General features: G+C 33.9%; 3 protein-coding genes across 4 annotated transcripts in view; 1 reads left to right on the top strand and 2 right to left on the bottom strand.

The window, feature by feature from the left end:
- Positions 1 to 95: 95 nt before the first annotated feature.
- Positions 96 to 8,718, top strand: LOC105143750 (uncharacterized). Its single transcript, XM_011052227.2, has 6 exons — positions 96 to 1,642; positions 2,086 to 2,352; positions 2,493 to 2,771; positions 2,901 to 3,027; positions 3,105 to 3,260; positions 4,067 to 8,718. The coding sequence occupies exons 1-6, from the start codon at positions 803 to 805 to the stop codon at positions 4,186 to 4,188; spliced, it is 1,791 nt and encodes a 596-aa protein (XP_011050529.2). The 5' UTR covers positions 96 to 802; the 3' UTR covers positions 4,189 to 8,718.
- Positions 8,719 to 10,807: 2,089 nt separating this feature from the next.
- LOC105143751 (uncharacterized) lies at positions 10,808 to 12,545 on the bottom strand. 2 transcript variants are annotated; one of them, XR_015546876.1, is made up of 3 exons: positions 11,833 to 12,545; positions 11,630 to 11,746; positions 10,808 to 11,269 (listed from the first exon to the last, which is right to left on the bottom strand). XR_015546876.1 is itself a non-coding variant. In XM_087411750.1 (3 exons), the coding sequence occupies exons 2-3, from the start codon at positions 11,635 to 11,637 to the stop codon at positions 10,869 to 10,871; spliced, it is 453 nt and encodes a 150-aa protein (XP_087267876.1). In that variant the 5' UTR covers positions 11,638 to 11,746; positions 11,833 to 12,545; the 3' UTR covers positions 10,808 to 10,868. The 2 variants fall into 2 exon arrangements, 1 of the variants encoding a protein (XP_087267876.1); XM_087411750.1 differs by having other exon boundaries at positions 11,586 to 11,746.
- A 346-nt stretch (positions 12,546 to 12,891) lies between these two features.
- Positions 12,892 to 16,632, bottom strand: part of LOC105143737 (circadian clock-controlled protein daywake) — a 34,919-nt gene continuing 31,178 nt past the window's right edge. The window contains exon 6 of the mRNA XM_087411749.1: positions 12,892 to 14,289. Coding sequence (XP_087267875.1) covers positions 14,147 to 14,289 — 143 coding nt within the window. The 3' untranslated portion in view covers positions 12,892 to 14,146. The remainder of the gene's footprint in view (positions 14,290 to 16,632) is intronic.

Below are 16,632 nucleotides of genomic sequence, written 5' to 3'. Positions count from 1 at the left end.
ATGAATCCCATTATGAGTCGATATGCTTATTCGACATGAAACGATATTTTTCCTCTTTGTGAAACAGTTAAATTTGTATTTGATGAATGTGCAATAAAATACAATTTAATTTTTAATCTTATTAATTGATCTTTATTAATTAATCCTTTTAATTTATTCTTTTTACAAAAAATGTACTTACTTGAAATCTAGATTTTTATCTATGATAATTATTTGCAATACCTATTAGTAGGAGGTTATCCGAAGACCTTGCTCTCCATTACGTCATCGCGTAATGAAGGAATTTAAGAAAATGTTGTGTCGAAGAAAATATATTGATGTCTGACTAAGAACCACTTAACTAGCATCATAAAAGACTGATCCATGACCCAGATCTTCTATATCCTTCCATGATCAACTATAAAAACCTCTATCGAGTGCATCGCAGGCTTGTAGTCTACAGCCCTCTATGTTTGCTCGCGATTGTCAATCTTCCTTGAATATTAGTTTCCAAGAAATCGTAAATTATTATTCCTAAGATATTATTCTAGAATTGTGCATAAACTTATGAGATGCATTAATGAATGTTGAATTGTATACTAATATGTATAATTATCGTGTGTTTTTTATTGATACTTGTTTATTGATATCATACTAGTGTTCATAAATCCGATTTACGTTTGAAAGACGTGCATTATTGAAGAATTTTTCATTCAATTCTATAGATTTCAAAAGAATACGACTGAAAAATTCGACATTTTTATCAATATCTAGTGTCTTAAAATTAAAAAAAAGTTTGGCATAAGTCGTCGATTGCGACAAAATGGGTGAATTAGAGCAGCGAAGTATTCTTTACCTGCTTTTGATGCTCTCTATGATAACTTTAACGAGATGTGGATTGCTAGAGATGTCCCAAATGCTGTGGAACAAGACGGTGTCAGGAGGCATGACGAAAATAGGCAAACTGGATCCGATGAGGGTGCCGTTAATCAAGATTGATCAATCCGAGGGCGATGCTAATTACAGAGTGATTCTGAAGAACTTGGAGATTATCGGTCTTAACGGATCGGTCTTGGAAAGCGTCCATGTCGCTCGTGGTGGATTAAAGTCCAATCTGAGTGAAACGGAAGCCGGGTACGTAAGCTACAGCGATTTCAGAGATGTGGATTCTATCAGATATAGATTCCACACTGTGACAAGGGAACCCAGTGTGCCTAAAGAAAGTTTTCAAGCCATCATTTCGCCCACGAATCAAGCTGCTGATATAAAATCTTTTTTGCGATATCAAGATGCTCGTTTTGATCGATTGCAAGATCAACATGGCATCAGAATGTTCGAGCAAAATCGGCAATATGATCGCCAGATTCCTTTGCGTCCTGATATCATATCTGATGGGTCTTATAGAGGCAATTTGAGATTATCAAACAATTTTGAGACAAATTCTGGAAACGCCGAAAGTTTTAAGCGGCCGGCCTATATTCAGCCTATTTATATACAAAACACGAAAGGCGTTCAAGAATATCATAGAAGTCCACAGAATAATAAAGATACCATTGATTGCGATAATACAAAGACTTCCCAGTTTAGAGGACACCAAGATAGTCGATATAATCAACAAAATCTTAATGCCGAATATAACGGAGAACGAATTGGGGATGCTGAGGTTTAAAAATTTATTTTATCTTATAATAATATTTTATAATTTAATTATAATTCAATCAAGTCAATTTTTCTTTATAATATAAATAGCAAGTTATTAATTATATTTATTATAATATTATTTGAACAGTTTTGTTGAACTATTTTAAAATTTAGAATAAATATAGATTTAAAAATACTTTTGTTGAACTATTAAAATAATTTATATAGGATGTTCAAGTTGGTTACTAAAATATTAAAAATGTATCATTGTTCATTACATGCTTCAGTATTCTTTATAAATATTTGATGTACAACAACATTATTTTCAAATTTGTATCTAGCTACATTTTTAGATATTTCAGCAAAATCATTTTTTATTATATAATACTTTTGAGTAATTTATACGTATTATTAAATAAGGTGTAATTAATAAGCATTTTTAAATTACAAAATTGAATGAAACAGGTTTTTGCATCAGAAATAGTCGAGATTAGCTTGAAAGATCAAGATACAAGACCGCCTGTATCGTTTAATAGAGAACAATCTCAACGATTAGACATTGCATCTTCTAGCAAAATTAAATCGTCAAGAAATGTAACAAAAGAGCAATCCAATTACATCGACATTATTTATGCAGATGATAAAACCAATGGTAGTGTAAAACGTTTCGGGAATCTGCATACCGATTCTCAAGGAAATCGGCGAGTATATGGCATTGAAAACGTCATGAAGGTCTTTAAGATTTCATTTATCTTAATTTATGATCCTTTTTAAATTATTGTACTAAATATTGTACAAAATTCTATTTTTATTTTTAAAAGTTTGTATAATTTACAAGATGTTTCAATTGCAAATCCTTATTATTATTACAGAATATTCGGGAAAATATAAAATTCATTATCTACAATTTTACGGAAGGTGAAGCTTTAAGAAAGAGGAACGACATAGTTAAAGCTGTGATAGAAGCCAAAAGATTGAAGGATCTAATCAGATATGCGAAAGACTATCAAGAACAACAAGGGTACTTCGAGGAAGGCATGCAGCTGATCTATCATTATGGTGGAATGAATGTAAAAAATAATAGCGTCTCTCAAAACTTAAGTGATACCAAAAGAACAAAACGAGCTCATTCTGAATTGACATCTGATGAAGTAAGATTATTTAAATAAACATCCCCGATTTAATAAGAAAATTGAATTATTCGAGAATGTTTTTTAGTCAATAAATTTCTATAATGATAAAACTATTGTAATTTATTTATATGTTTGGAAACGTTTTAGGACAATGTGATGCATGTGATTTTGAGAATACGCGTCCCGCTGCTTCGAGTAAAGTCTCAATACACGCTTATGGGAAAAGTGGGAAAGGAGATGTTACATGGGAACGGTCTATTTGTTGGGAATTTTAGTAAGAAAATACTCGCATTTTGCGAAACATCGTGCTTGAAAATGATGCAAAATTATACATTCTTATTGCTTTCACAGCCGATGTAGTGGGCGACTTTACACTGGAATTGAAGAAAGTTAATGAAGACTTGATAATAGTTCGTGGTGCTAGAGCGAAGCTATCTGCGAAAGATAAGAAAATCAATCTTCAAGGTATGGACGAGAAAGGATCAGTGCAAGCCATTCTCAGTCATGGTAAGTTTGAACAATTTAAACATAGATGCAAATTACATTAAGTTAATCAAATCAGTAAATAAAGAGCATAAAAGGTCTTTTTGCGTAACAATTACATTCAAAGTTTATTCAAATTTTTGTGAAAAAGACCTTGTAACTTATATGTTCTTGTTTTATATATTATATTTATCGCTTTTACTTTTATTACAAATTTTAATATTTGCTTTTTTAAGAAAACTGAAGTGTTATAATTCTCAGCATATTTCATTTTTTAACGGAAACAAATAAGTATAAATAATTATTAGCAGTTAATTATAAAAAATTGGTTGACAGTTAAAAATCCGGTTCTTGCCAATTATGTGTAGTCAATTGTTTTTATTGTGTGACGCGATTCTTCTGTAATTACTTGATAAAATGAAAAGCTGAATTCTTTTTTGGAAAGTAACATAGATCGATCGGTAATATGATTATATCGAGAACAAGTACATCGTTGGCAATTATCATAAACAGTATATGTAGAGAGAAGGTAAAAATGATTTTGTATTTTAGATTTTAAAATATTTTGTATACATTCTTAAAATGTTTCGCTTTGGGAATACGAGGAAAAACAGGATATATACAAAGCGTTCTGATCTGAATCAATGTCGCGGATTGTCGGAGTCGATTGCAGTAACGTCGATATATTCGAGTAAAAGTTCTCGCTTTCTTGTGAACGCGACCGAATGAACTCGTAACGAAACGATCTCGCGCAACATTAACTTGGTTAATTTTTCATTCTGTCATTGACTTTTCTTCTCCTCCTCCTTTTCCTCCTTCTCCTCCTTTAGGTTTAATAGCTGCAGAGGCAGTCGCCGCAATGCTCGCTGATGACTTTGCCACCAAGGGACTTAGTGAGAGAACGGCCGACGCGCTGGTCTACAGAATGTACAAGGATTTACCAGTCAATTAAGCTGTCTGTTCGGTCGCTCGAGGTGATCGAGGATTTTATGTTGCTAATTTTTATTTTATGTATACTTATTTTTTATTTGATTTCTTTATTTTTATTTTATTGTACTTTTGTTTATTTTATTTTAAGACGTTCTTTAAAACATTTTTTTTATTTCTTACATTATTATATATTTATAATTAATACATTATATTTCCTACTATATATTTCCAAATTATTAACGTGTCTAACTGTACTTATTAGTATATACGCATTTATTATTTATAAGATTGATTTTCCTTTGTTTATTTATTTATTTATTTATATCTATTTAATTATTTATTGTGTGTAGAAGATAAATTAATTTCAAGGAATCACATTATTTATAAAATTATATTTTAATCATAATTTAATTTTATTAATCACAATATATTTATTAATTAAATAATCAATGTTAATAAAATAAATTTTAACAACAAAACTGAAGAGATTTTTTAAATATTTTTTTCTCATATTACTATTGTATATCTATAGGAGAAAGTGGGGAAATTGAGCACATTTAAGAGAAATTTCTGTGATTTTTGAAATTGAAGTCAATATACAAACTATAAATATCTTTCTATTGATATGCATGAATAATTTTATATTTGATAATGTTATATTTAATAAAAAATAAAAAAAGCAAAAGCAAAAAAATTTTTAACGCGTCGGATAATTGCGCGCAGAGCAAAAATCGTAAGAAATTAAAATAAAATTAATAAAATAAATATTTCATAAAAAAATATTTCATGAAATGTTGGTAAGAAAATGAAAAAATATATTATTATACTAATGTTAATACAAAATTAATATAAATTTTGAAAAAGTGGTACAAAAATTGGAAAAATTATTTAAAAAAAAATCGCATGTGTTATTCTCAGTGTCATCAGCTCCACATTCTTCATGGACCTATTCAGAACATGATAGCATTGAAACCACTCAGTCCACTCCAGACTAAAAGTAACATAATGTCAATGCAACTGCTAAGGAATATACAAAAGTCAACAAAAAATTAAAATGATATTAAAATGACTTTATTTGCTTAAAGTAAATAAACAGTCAAATTTTGTAACAAAAAATCATTATTTTAACGTCAAAGTACGTTATTTTTATTTTCTCTCGACTTGGTATGTTTCTTAGGCTATTTGTATGTAATACCATGGCTGCATTTCGGGAGACGCTATTAGTGCTATTTGTGTCATTCTATCTTCATCGTCCATTAGACGTGAGATAAGGATAGTATTATAAATGGCGCTGATAGCGCGCTCTTTGAATGCACTCCTTATGTTATATTATATTTATGTTATATTATTCCTTATATCATATTGTGGAATACAAAATTATAATATTAATATTATGTTACTTTTAGTTTGTCGATTGGGCAGAATTCCATCTTCCGAATTTCTTTGCATATAGTACACTTTTCATTGGGAGGAAACTTTGAATTGTCAATGCGCACAATTTTCCATGATTTGATAAGAAAAACGATTACTTAAAGAATTTTTTATTTATTTGAATGAATAATAGCTCAAAAGACGCTATTATAAAGTATTTCAGTAAGGTATATACGATTAAATAAATAAAATAAAAATTTACCATCTTATTTTCTGGATGTCAAATATGTAATTCCTCACTTTTGCTGTTAATTACATTTTCAGATTAACTTATGGTTATATTTGAAAAAAATTACGTCTAGCTTAGAAATTTCGCTGCGATAGCGGCTCTATCGGAAAAGTGCTAAACCAAAATACGCACAATTACCCGCTTATACACAATTACTTCACTTTCTCCATTTATAAAAGAGTTTAATGTTTTTTATATAATTTGCAAGCAATACAGTTACATTCAAAATACGTTTAATAAATGTTGGAAATCATGTAATACCTAGGAAAATTAAATTCTTTTTTGCATTTTAGACATAAAATTGTCATAAAAGATTTGTTCGCAGAAAACTGTTTGAAAAGATTATACAACACATTAAAAGTAATTGCCAACGGACAATGTAAAACTTTCCAGCTTTAAAAAAATAATAAAAAATACGTTTTTCAGAAATATCTCAGAAAGTATTCATTTTATCGAAATAAAGATCATTATCAAAAAGAAAGTTAAAATTAAGAACAATTTTGTTTTTTTTAAAGTCTTACGATCAATACTTTCTGTGAAAATTTTTTTAAGTGTATTGTATTTTTGACAATTCGAACTTTTTTTGTAAACAGATTTTGGTATACTTTTGAGTATAAAATAACTCTTATGAAGATTGAAGATTATTAAATTTTCTACAAAATGGTTTTTTTTATTCATTCTCGTATCAATAGTTTCCGAGATACACATCAATGAGAGATTTTATTTGCGTAATTAGTAATGAAAAGAATATTTTGTTTTTGTTTATTTGTACAGTACTACAGTTTATTTGTACAGTCTAGCAACGTATTTTGATGATACAAACAAGTAAATTATAAATTCTTATATAAAAAAACCTTAATAATAATACACACAATTATTTATAATATTATTTTGTTTTTAAAGATAAGAATCTAATAATTACTGTCATGCAAAAAATATTTTGCTGTTCCAACTATAATTATCACTGTTTTTTGTATTTGATAGAAAATTATGTATCATACGCGTAGAATCGCAATATTTGAACAACATATGGAAAAAAATTTAGGTCTCTAATCAAATATGAATCACTGCTAAATAATAATATGAATAACAATCATTTGATTGAACGTTACAGAGAGACTTTCTTGATAAATTTGACAAATATTTCACTATTTCGGATTAGCCCTTTTGAATTTTTTATATTATATTTGACCCTAAAAATCTTAATCCTCAGTATATAGAATAATAAAATCAATTCTGAAAGTTGTATATTTTTTTCCGATCCTTTCTTACTTATTGCAAAATATCTTTTGTGCTATGATTTTTTCGATTTTTTTACTTAAAAATTCTTATTTTTCACTCTTTAAACAATCAATTAAAAAAAAATTAATTAAAGTCGATGCATTACAATCCAAGATGCAAACAAAAGAAAATGTCAAGTTAAAAATATCATTGTATATGTATAGAGATTTTTGGGATTGTGTACTGAGAGTTAATAATCATACTCGTATTTTCATGATTATTAAGGTGAGAATCAAAAAAGAGAACCAATATATATATATAATATATATTGGGAAAAAGTTCGTAGCGTTTTTCCCACTAGATGACATTAAATGCTCAGCAGTCGGTAACTACTAATTGTATAGACAACACTAGACATGCGTTTAAAAAATGACATTTCAACCTTTGTTTTGAGCCGAAAAAGATTGAAATCGGTGAAGTGGATAAAAAGTTATTTTATTTTGAGAATGGAAATAAATAAGGAAAAAATTCGCTACATTTTGCAGTATTACTACGATAAGGGCAAGAATGCTGCACAGGCTTATGAAAAAATTTGTGTTATTTACGGTGAAGATACTCTATCAAAATCAGTAGCACGGAAATGGTTTGCTCGTTTTCGTACTGGAAATTTCGATGTGAAAGATGAACCTCGCTCCGGTCGACCAATCACTGAAAAGTCCGATGAAATCATAGAAAAAGTCGAAGCGTGATAAGCATGTGAGTACTGTGGAGATTGCCACGGAATTAGGCATCGACCATAAAAACAGTTTTAAATCGTTTGCACAAAGCTGGATACAAAAAGAAGCTTGATGTTTGGATTTCTCACGAGTTGAGTGTTAAGAACATGATGGACCGAATTAACATTTACGATACGCTACTGAAACAGAATGAAATTGAGCCATTTCTGAAGAGAATGATAACTGGTGATGAAAAATGGATCACGTACGACAATCGAACTCAAAAGATCGTGGATAAAGGAAGGAGATAAGGCACAAGCAATCGCAAAACCTGGATTGATGACAAAGAAGGTGATGTTGTGTGTGTGGTGGAATTTGAAGGGAATAATCGTTCACTATGAGTTGTTATCGCCCTATCAAACATTTAATTCCGAACTATTGTGAACAACTGGAGAGATTAGAATAAACAATTGAGAGGAAACGGCCAGAATTAATCAATAGGAAGGGTGTCGTCTTCTATCACGACAATGCTCGACCACACACATCTTTGATAACTCGGCAAAAATTGCGAGAGTTTGGCTGGGAAGTCTTAATGCATCCACCGTATAGTCCTGACATAGCACCCTCAGACTATCATTTGTTTAGGTCTCTGTAGAACTCTCTTAATGGTGTAAGCTGGCTTCAAAAGAGGTCTGTGAAAATCACTTGAAGCAGTTTTTCGAAATCACAGAAGTTCATACCCAGAAGTCATCCCATACTCTGCCATAAAAATTAATGCAAATCTCCCCCTAAAATACTCCACATTAAATCCTGAAACTAACTCTGACTCACCTTCTACAAAATCTATTGGAGTTCTATCGCGATGGGATTATGGTTCTGCCCCAAAAATTGCAAAATATTATTGAAAATAATGAAGCATATATGGTTTAAATAAATTGATTTTAATATTCTAAGAAAAATACTTGAATTTTACTAAAAAAACTGCCACAAACTTTTTCCCATATCCAACATATATATATATATATATATATATATATATATCATTCTTAGCCTTTGCGATATCAACCAATCACAATCAGAATTAGCAGTTTGAATAAGATCATACTTGTCGAAGTTGACTCATTTTTCAGTTTCGAATTTTTACAGATGAAATTAAAAGACTTACTTATCGAAAAAATGAATTCTACACCAGTTACTATATACATTTGACTACCTAATAATATTTTAATAATAAGGAGAAACTGATAACTAATATAAAAAAAATTCATTTTTCTAATGCATTCTATCTGATTCAACTAGCCCCAGAATTAGGGTAATTTGATTAAGATTATTAAAATGAAGATTAATGTATTTTAAGCTACATCTTTAGCTACATATTAATAAAGTTTTTATAAAAATATATTTTAAACACAAACATTCGCTTCGCAGGGCAGAACAATGCTTCTTTTTGCAAAATTTGTTCGTTTCGTGCAAAAATACATCGAATGAGCCTAATTTCCGAAATTGGATATGAGGGAATTAAACTTATAACACTTTTACAATTGAGGTAAATCTCTTTAATGGAATAAAGTTTTGAGTAAGTACTATAACAGTCGTCACTAAATAAGTCATACAGTTCTATGCTATGATTAGTCTATTATTCCCATCCGTTCATTTTTTAAAAACATTAATAATATACGATAACAAGAGACATAAGATATATACAATACGATAAAAGATACATAAACAAAAAAAAATCTGTTGAACTTTATTAAGTAAGAAGAACTACACTTTCTATCTGAATAGAAATCAAATATCTCAGACAATCATATACGATTATAAAACAAAAATTTTAAGAATAAAAATATTTTCTTAGGTGTACAATTTTTTAAAATTGTAGCATAATTTATAGATCAAACGAACTTATCAAGTGAAGTTCAATCATAATTATGCCGATGGGTCTCGTATGGATGGAGTAATAATTATAATAGTGCGCCCGTGCACGTTCAGCCAACAGAATTCAAAATCTAGGGGAAAGGAAAAAGAAATTTTTCCCTTTCCGTACAGCGGCGCTTTCGGTGCCGCGCGTGCTCGGCCATCTTCATAGTTTAGAACAGGAAAGATTCGGGTGAGTCATCTAGTAATATATACGCTGGAGAGGTCAAGGGAAGGATACTCTGTCCGGACGAGACCCATTCGACATAATTATGATCGAACTTCACTTGGTAAGTTCGTTTGATCTATAAATTATGCCTCAAGGTCTTATCCGGAGGGAGTAATAATTGTAGATGTTTAGAACGTGACTTGTCCGTGTCACCATAAAGTAGAAAGCGGAAAAATTATCTGAAAAGAAGTTTGGATATAGTTACAGCGTCGGGAGATGACGTGTTTTTTTTTATGTAAGCTATAACTATTTATGTTTATAATAATGCTTTTCCTTAAGCATATTATATATTTATATTAATGCACATGTAACAATAACCATTGAAGTTAACACCAAACAATCTGGAAAACTGCCGAAACGGCATGGCGCGCCAAGTTAAGATGTTTCTTGGTCTGCGCGTAAAACCATAACATTAGCAAATCTATATCTATAATCTGTCTATTACAAAAATTTGCGAAGACACGAGATTTGCCAGACCATCCCGCCGCACGCTTAATAAGATCTACCGGGTCACCTTTCCGAGCCGCGAGAGATGGCGTGCCGCGTGTGCGGAAAAGACATTGTTAACTCCGCAATCTGATAAGGTGAATCTAAGCGACTGATAGTCTGGGATGTGCCACTGCTGTGTGGGTATTTGAACGCGATAAAAAGAGAATTACAGATTGAAGGGCGAATATCTCGAGTCCGCGAAATATAATCAGAGAGCAAGGTGACAACGCATAGATTTCTGTGTCCCTCGAAGCAGAGAAATGATAACAATGGTTGGGACCGATCTGGGGTTTTTAGACAGTCTGGAATACAAATGAAAGCCCTCTCCGCCGAGATCGAAACTTGCGAGACACGAATCGCCGCTAGGATTTGGCAACGCTGACCTGGTGCCAGAGCCAGAAACAAAATTAACTTTTTCGTGAGAGTTTCTAACGATAAGGATTCGTGAGGAAAGAAAGTGGCCAGTTTCGTCACTAGCGGGGAGGGATCCCAGATGTAATCGTAGCATGGACGAGATGACTCCACGCTGACGCCTTTACAGAGCCGCCCGATGAGAGATTTGTCGCTGATCGCGTTAGTTGAAATAAGCGAGACCTGGCGACGTTAAGCGTAGAATAGGAACGTACTGTTTGCGATAGGCCTGACAGAAAAAGAAGAACGTCTTTGGTTTCCGGTGTAAACAGTGAACAGTGATGACGATGAGCGTATTTCCACCAGGAGCGCAGAGGGCTTGAATATTGGCAGATAGTCGATGGCGCGAGAGATGCTATAATGGTGTCAACGGCGCGCTGAGGGACGCCTTGAAAAACCTGCTTGAGACGTCCACAGACGCCCTGCCGCCAGGGAAAGCGAGCTGGCTGCTGGATAACGGATCCTAAAAGGAGAAGACAATAAATTATCCGCTGGGTTTAATATGATCGGTTCCAAGATCATGAGATGCCTGAAGAAAGGAAACTAGGATTGCGACGGCCACCACGGAACGGTTACAACCCCCTCCGCTCATTAATGATTTTTCATAGAACCCGAGGGAGTAAAATAAAAGGGGGGAAAGCGTAAAAATAAAGTTTCCCTCCAGTCAAGAGTAAACGCGTCGACTGCAAAAGACTCTGGATCCGGAAACCATGAAACAAAAAGGTCATTTCGTATTAATGTTGGAGGCAAATAAGTCAATATCGAAAGGAAGTCAATACCGAGTTCCCTGTCAATTAACTGAAAAGCTTCTCTGGACAGAGACCATTCCATATCTGCGTCCTGACAACGAGACTCTTCAGCCGCAATAGTGTTTTCGGCAGAGGCACTGTAGGAGGCGAACAGTCAGATATTTCTAGCTTCGCACCATTGCCAAATATCCCTAGAAAAAGATGATAAATGGGGATATTTAACGGAGTCGATTAATATAAGCATGGCTGTGGTTATCTATTCTTAGAAGAATCTTACCTCTGAGATGAGACGCAAAATTTTAAACTATAAAAGGCGGCTTTGAGTTTCATTAATGTGTAGAGTCTTTTCTTCGACCGACCACCACCGTGAGTTCAGTCCGAAGCCGAGGAAACGCTCCAGCCTATAAGAAAATCGTTCAGGTACAACACCGACTCGTAACCTTTGGGCCGAAGAGACGCGACCACTGGGCGCAGAATTTTGAAAATGTATAGGGCCGTGATTAAGCCGAATGGAAGGCAGCAAACTCGTAAGTGATTCCTTGCCACTGGAATCTCAAATATTTCCTGCAAGAAGGATAAATTAGTACTAATAAATAATGTTTTCAAGATCAAGCTATTTCGATATCCGGCAGCAATAAGCGTTACTACCGTCCGTTAGCCCTCTAACTTAAAATGATGGGGATTAATGTAAGCATTAAGATCTTTCAAATAATAATTAAGGATAAACCGGATAAAATAATTAAGGATAAATGCCCCCAGAGGATTTCTCGATTAAAAAGAAGGAAGAACGAAATTGATCCGACGATGGCTGTACCGGATTGATGGTCCCTTTATCTAGCAGTCTCTCTATTTCCGCTGTACAGCAGGCAGACGTTATGGTAGTAAAAATTGGTTCTTTGAGCTGAGAGCGCAAAGGTGGCCTTGAATTAAAAGGAATCTTATATCCTCGAATGGCGCTCAGAACCTCAAAATTCGATGTTAACGCTTTCCATTTGCGCAGAAAGTTAGTTAGACGGCCTGTGGCCTCTTATCGAGTTTAAAAGCGCGGGAGCGGGAGAGCGATCTACGATGTCGGTTCCTTGCTTGGTAAGCTCCTGCTCGGCGATGCGGCTGATTCGACTGACGGGCAGGGGCTTTCGCGTTTCCCGCGAAGCTTGCTTCCGTGTCGATTGGGCCTTTTCCACCGACTGAGAAGGGATTTTGAAAGTTGCTGCGGGAGCTCTGACGAGGAGCCACTTTTTCGCAGGCCTGCGCATCTTTAACCTTATCCATGAAAGAGGCGCCGAAAAGCCACTCATCTATCGGGACTAGATCGGCTGTCGATTTATCCAGTAGGTTCAAGGCAGGTTTTATGAAGGCTCGTCTGGCTAAGGATAACTTGTATTGATGATCCGCTAAGTATGGCCTCAGCGATTTGGCTGAGCATCAACTTTGCTCCTCCGGTAAAAATGAGAATACCTCAGGCTATGTGAGACAACAGAGCCCCATGCCCAAAGCATTCAGGGCAGCTGTCACCTGCGATTTTCTCCACACCAACTAACCCGGCGTTTTTGATGCATCTTTATCGGAAGCGTGTGCTTGTTGTGGGAATAGAGTAATTGTGTATGGTTGTTTGGTTTTCATTTAACATTCAACCGAGGACAAACGCATCACGAACATTCTTACAGGGTCAGAGCGTGTGTCTGGGGTCAAGATGCAAATGAGTGGGCCTCCCTGTGGTTCCCCGTGGGCGTGAGGCGCCTCAAGAGGACTCGAGACGTTTCGCGGCGAAACTGCTCATTCCTGCAGAAATGCCCTGCAGGCGCTGCTGGGTTTTTCCATCGCCATTTTCGGGGCAGCTTCGCTAGCTGGTAGATAGTAGTTTGTCGCATATCTCACTTTTGTGAGTGAGGTGGCATGTTCGCTTCCGATTGCGGGACGGAGCCGACTAACAATAACTGTCACCTGCGACTGGTATTCGTCCTTCTTAGATACCGTGGAAGAGGCCTTAAGTACCGGTAGAAGCATCTTGTTAGGCAGGCTTAAAGCTGAGAGTCCCTCCTTAACCTCAAATTTTGACAGCAGCTGCGTACGCAAATCGTTTGGCAGTCCCGTTCGAACAGTAGATCTGGTGAAATCGAGTATGGTCTGGTCTCAGGGTTAGATTCTCAAGCGAATCACGCTGAGTGCGGAAAAGCTGGCTAATGAGGGATGGTTCACCATCCTCGGCATCCGCAGTTTCAAAGGTGACCGAGCGATTTGGCGGATCAAAGGATCTTGGTATTAAAGTTGAGAAAACGCTGGGAAGCGGGTGATGGAATGTACATTTCTGTGCCGCAGAAGAGCCGTCGGCTCTTCTTGTGAATGCGATTTCGGGGAACTCAGAGCGTGTCCCCTAATCTCGTTTTCCAAACTATTTTTCGCTCCTGGTCCTGTACTGTCTCGAGAATTCTTTCTAGGAGAGCTGCGTCGTCGACCGCTGGAGAAGCCTCGACGAAGACGACTGCGAATGATTCTCAGAAAAGAGACGAGAACACTTAACCTCAAGACACGAACAAGAATGTGATTTTCCGCGTTTTTTCCCACTCTCATGAGAGCGTTTTCTATGTCTCTTATGTTCTCTTAATCTTGACCGACTCCGAGACTATTGAATCCGACATTATTAAGCCAAAAAACATGGTAAGATGAAAAAAACTCAAAGCTAGGAACATTGGTTGACGTGAACAGAAACACAATGAAGATGGCCGAGTACGCGCTGGAACAAACAATTAAAATATAAATACAAATTATTTTCGACTCTTGAAGACGATAAGTCCAAGCAAAAAAGTTTTATTTGTTCAATGCTGATGTTGATCCATTGTATGGTAAAACGTCGCCATATATTTTACAAGTTGCTTTTGTCTCATCTACTATTGAAATGGTATACTTCCATACATTCAACTTTTTAAAAAAAACATGATTAATGACTCTAAATTAGTCTAAATTCCGAATGCTCCAGGAATGTGTAATCGTAGAAAGTAAAGATTTGACATTAATGCATGAAAATAGCATTCTATTGATCAAAAATAAAAACCTGTACTGGTAATATCTGTCATCGGATAATATATCTGACACGGGTACTCGGATAACATGATTAATACGGATAACTGGGTAATACGACTAGTACGGATACCCAGGTATTACCCGCATGTTTCGAATAATGAGCGAGTATCTGGGTGCCCTTATACCCAGTATCATTAGCATTAGTTTCAACATTTAATGACCTTTAGCTGCGAAAACATATTTCACTTTATATTCCGAAAACTAATATGTTTGATGGTTTGATTACGAAAAGTAGTCTGTTTCACTTTATACCGTAAAAAGTAATACAGTTGTGGACTATCCTTCAAGAATTTCGGTGACTATCAAAGGTTAAAAGTAGAAATACTTATACCAATAATTTTATTTTTGGTTTCAAATAGTAAAATGAATGCACCATTATTATTGTTTTTTAGTATAATTTTGTTGTTGTATAATTTTATTTTTAGTCCAACGTTTTTACAGTGTCGAGTTAACATATGTACAGAAAATACAAAAAATTTGTGAGTCCGTAAGGTTATAAAGATATAATTTAATGAACGAACAAACGGAATTATGAGCGAATGTATGAATGGACAAAAGAAAGAAAGAACAAATGAATCAATGAATGCCTTAGCAAATGAATTAGCGGTTCGCCTTTCATCGCTGGAACGTGTTAGTTTTTGTGGAACGTGTTAGTTTAAAGGGAAACGTGCTAGGGTAAAGTCGCCTAATATGAGATGCCCTTTTTTAAAGACTTGTAATTTATTTAATTTGTAACCTTAACTCCTATTTTCGTGTCAATTTTATGAAAAATATATTCAAGATTTACCACCTAAAGTTAGCGATCGATAGTAGCTATACTTTGTTGTATGTGAAATTTTTTTATCGAAAGTGCTGATTTTGCTCATTCAAAAAATGAGTTCCTAATATGAGATACAAGGATTGTCTTGTATAAGGTGGTATCTCATAAGAAAACTAAGGAAAAAATAAAGGTAAGCTTTTTATACATGCTTTTATTATACTACATATAAGTAGGAACAAAGAATTTAAATGTTATACATAATAATTATATAATTTTTTGTGTGTATATGTGAATATGTGTGTACGTATGTGTGAGTAATCTTAATAATAGAATCGTCATTTTTAACATTTTGTTCAATAATATGCTTTGAGATATTGAATCGTTTAGATGCTGTCATATAGCTAGGAATATCTTGAGTATCTCATATTACGATTTCCATGTCTTGCGGTTTCATGATCACCAAAATCTAATCTTTACAGTTAAACAAATCATTATATCACGTGTTTTCCTATTAATACGACCTTACTCTATCACTGTATACACTTTATTACCAAATATTTATTTATTATATAATAAAATAAGATTTGAAGACTAACCTCAATAAAATTCGACAACATTCAATTTCAAAAATCTTTTTTTACAACTACTACACACATGATCTAATAATGAGTTTTCTACTAAATATGTTTCACTCTATAAATAACAAGTACATAATAAAATCAATCATATTACGCTTATTAGTTTAGCAGATATCCCGCTATCTCATATTGGGAATCTATCCCATAATAGACAACCTTATCTTACTCTTCGTAATAAAACATTCAAACATATTTTCGCGGTATAAAGCGAAATATGTTACTTTTCGCGACTAAATGCGACTAAACGCTGGCTACGAAATATTAGTTTTCGTAGCCAAGACCGAAACGTGATAATATTCGTCAATTAAATTGAACCGTGCTTCTTTTCGCGGAATCATGTATTAGGTGTTGGAATTAATTCGTAGCGTTTTACAAGTGATGGGAAGTACTTTCATTAATGTATTTTTTAATGCTCATGTGAAATAAATAACATTCTTTCATTAAAAAACGCTACGAATTAATTCCAACACCTAATAATATATTGTTTTTCTTAAGAATAAAACTCTTCGTAGTAGGCGTCAATATATTATTATCAAATGAAAATATTTTTTAATTTTTGGCGATATTTAATTAGTTAAAATACGAGATTTCAAAACAT

Source organism: Acromyrmex echinatior, chromosome 12 (assembly GCF_024713525.1).
Source record: "Acromyrmex echinatior isolate Ae372 chromosome 12, ASM2471352v2, whole genome shotgun sequence".
Lineage (NCBI taxonomy): Eukaryota > Metazoa > Arthropoda > Insecta > Hymenoptera > Formicidae > Acromyrmex > Acromyrmex echinatior.
This window is presented reverse-complemented; position numbering and strand designations above follow the sequence as displayed.

Excerpts from the sequence above, each read along its gene's own strand:
- LOC105143751 (XM_087411750.1), bottom strand. The coding sequence starts at position 11,637 with ATGGAATGGTCTCTGTCCAGAGAAGCTTTTCAGTTAATTGACAGGGAA. Across the intron at positions 11,270-11,585 it reads GTTAATTGACAGGGAACTCG|GATCCGTTATCCAGCAGCCA; the intron begins GTATTGACTTCC and ends TTCTCCTTTTAG.
- LOC105143750 (XM_011052227.2), top strand. The coding sequence starts at position 803 with ATGGGTGAATTAGAGCAGCGAAGTATTCTTTACCTGCTTTTGATGCTC. Across the intron at positions 2,353-2,492 it reads GCATTGAAAACGTCATGAAG|AATATTCGGGAAAATATAAA; the intron begins GTCTTTAAGATT and ends TTATTATTACAG. Across the intron at positions 3,028-3,104 it reads TCTATTTGTTGGGAATTTTA|CCGATGTAGTGGGCGACTTT; the intron begins GTAAGAAAATAC and ends TTGCTTTCACAG.